General features: G+C 38.2%; 1 protein-coding gene across 2 annotated transcripts; it reads left to right on the top strand.

Annotated features, from left to right (window-relative positions):
* The first annotated feature begins 6 nt into the window (after nt 1–6).
* Nucleotides 7–875, top strand: LOC106321976. 2 transcript variants are annotated; one of them, XM_013760184.1, is made up of 4 exons: nt 7–175; nt 265–326; nt 444–560; nt 678–875. In XM_013760184.1, coding segments are annotated over exons 1-4 (336 nt in total). In that variant the 5' UTR covers nt 7–19; the 3' UTR covers nt 679–875. The 2 variants fall into 2 exon arrangements, with proteins under 2 accessions (XP_013615638.1, XP_013615637.1); XM_013760183.1 differs by having other exon boundaries at nt 672–875.
* Nucleotides 876–980: the final 105 nt, after the last annotated feature.

Raw genomic sequence — 980 nt, 5'->3', positions numbered from 1 at the left:
ACATATAGGTTAAACATTGATGGAGGAGGGTGATTATGAGTTTCAGATGCTACTTTGGTGGGGCATATATGTGGCTTCATTGCCTGTTCTTAAAGGTGCAGAGTACCTTGTCATAGTTGGACCAATCTTTCTCACTTTGCTGCTTTTCTTCGTTAGCGGCATACCATTACTCGAGGTCTCCTCTCTCTCCCTTCTTCCTCCTCTATCTTTCCAATTTCTGAATCACGCAGAAGAAGTCAACATTCTTATTTTGTATGAATGCAGGAATCGGCAGACAAAAAGTACGGTAACTTGGGAGCTTATAGACACTATAAGAAGACAACCAGGTATCATACGAGCTCTTTTAACCCCATTAATGGCCCTTGATATGTGTAGTATTAGAATTAAGAGTCAAGTGTTTGCTCTTTCAGTTTTTGAATCTTTGGATATTGTTGGTTTTACAGTCCCCTGATTCTGTTACCGCGAGGAGTGTACGGGTACTTACCAAGGTGGTGCAAAACAGTCTTTCTCTTTGAGTTTCCATTGTACAGCAAGAATCTCCCTCAAGAAACTACAGTCTGGTGAGTCTCCTGAATCATTCTGTTTTGTGTGTGCATGTCTTTGTGTCTTTGTAACCCTACAAGGTTTGTCTTATGGGCTAATGAGCTTTTTGCAATTTTCTTACGCGCAAGGGATAGAGGAAACTCAAAAAAGAAGCATTGACTGAGGGAGATGATTACAGTCTGTACTCACATGTTCTGTGTTCTCTCATGATCAAACTCTCTTTTGTATAGATTCTCATTCTGTCTTCAGATAATTGTTGAAACGTGATTGATACATTGATTGAGAATACAATAAAGATTCAAATCAAGCTCCAAAAATGTTGAAAGGAGGAACATTACATATGATTTAAAAAGTAATTTCTTTTAACGTTTCTAAGGAAAAAGCTATTGAAGGGAACTATTATTGAAATTCTCTAAGGAAATAACTGCACCTGATCT

Source organism: Brassica oleracea, unplaced genomic scaffold (assembly GCF_000695525.1).
Source record: "Brassica oleracea var. oleracea cultivar TO1000 unplaced genomic scaffold, BOL UnpScaffold04384, whole genome shotgun sequence".
Classification (NCBI taxonomy): Eukaryota; Viridiplantae; Streptophyta; class Magnoliopsida; order Brassicales; family Brassicaceae; genus Brassica; species Brassica oleracea.
This window is presented reverse-complemented; position numbering and strand designations above follow the sequence as displayed.

Bases quoted from the DNA above. Each gene is read 5' to 3' on its own strand.
- LOC106321976 (XM_013760183.1), top strand. From the start codon at position 20: ATGGAGGAGGGTGATTATGAGTTTCAGATGCTACTTTGGTGGGGCATA. The intron at 176-264 runs GTCTCCTCTCTC...GTATGAATGCAG, and splicing joins GCGGCATACCATTACTCGAG to GAATCGGCAGACAAAAAGTA. The intron at 327-443 runs GTATCATACGAG...TTGGTTTTACAG, and splicing joins CACTATAAGAAGACAACCAG to TCCCCTGATTCTGTTACCGC.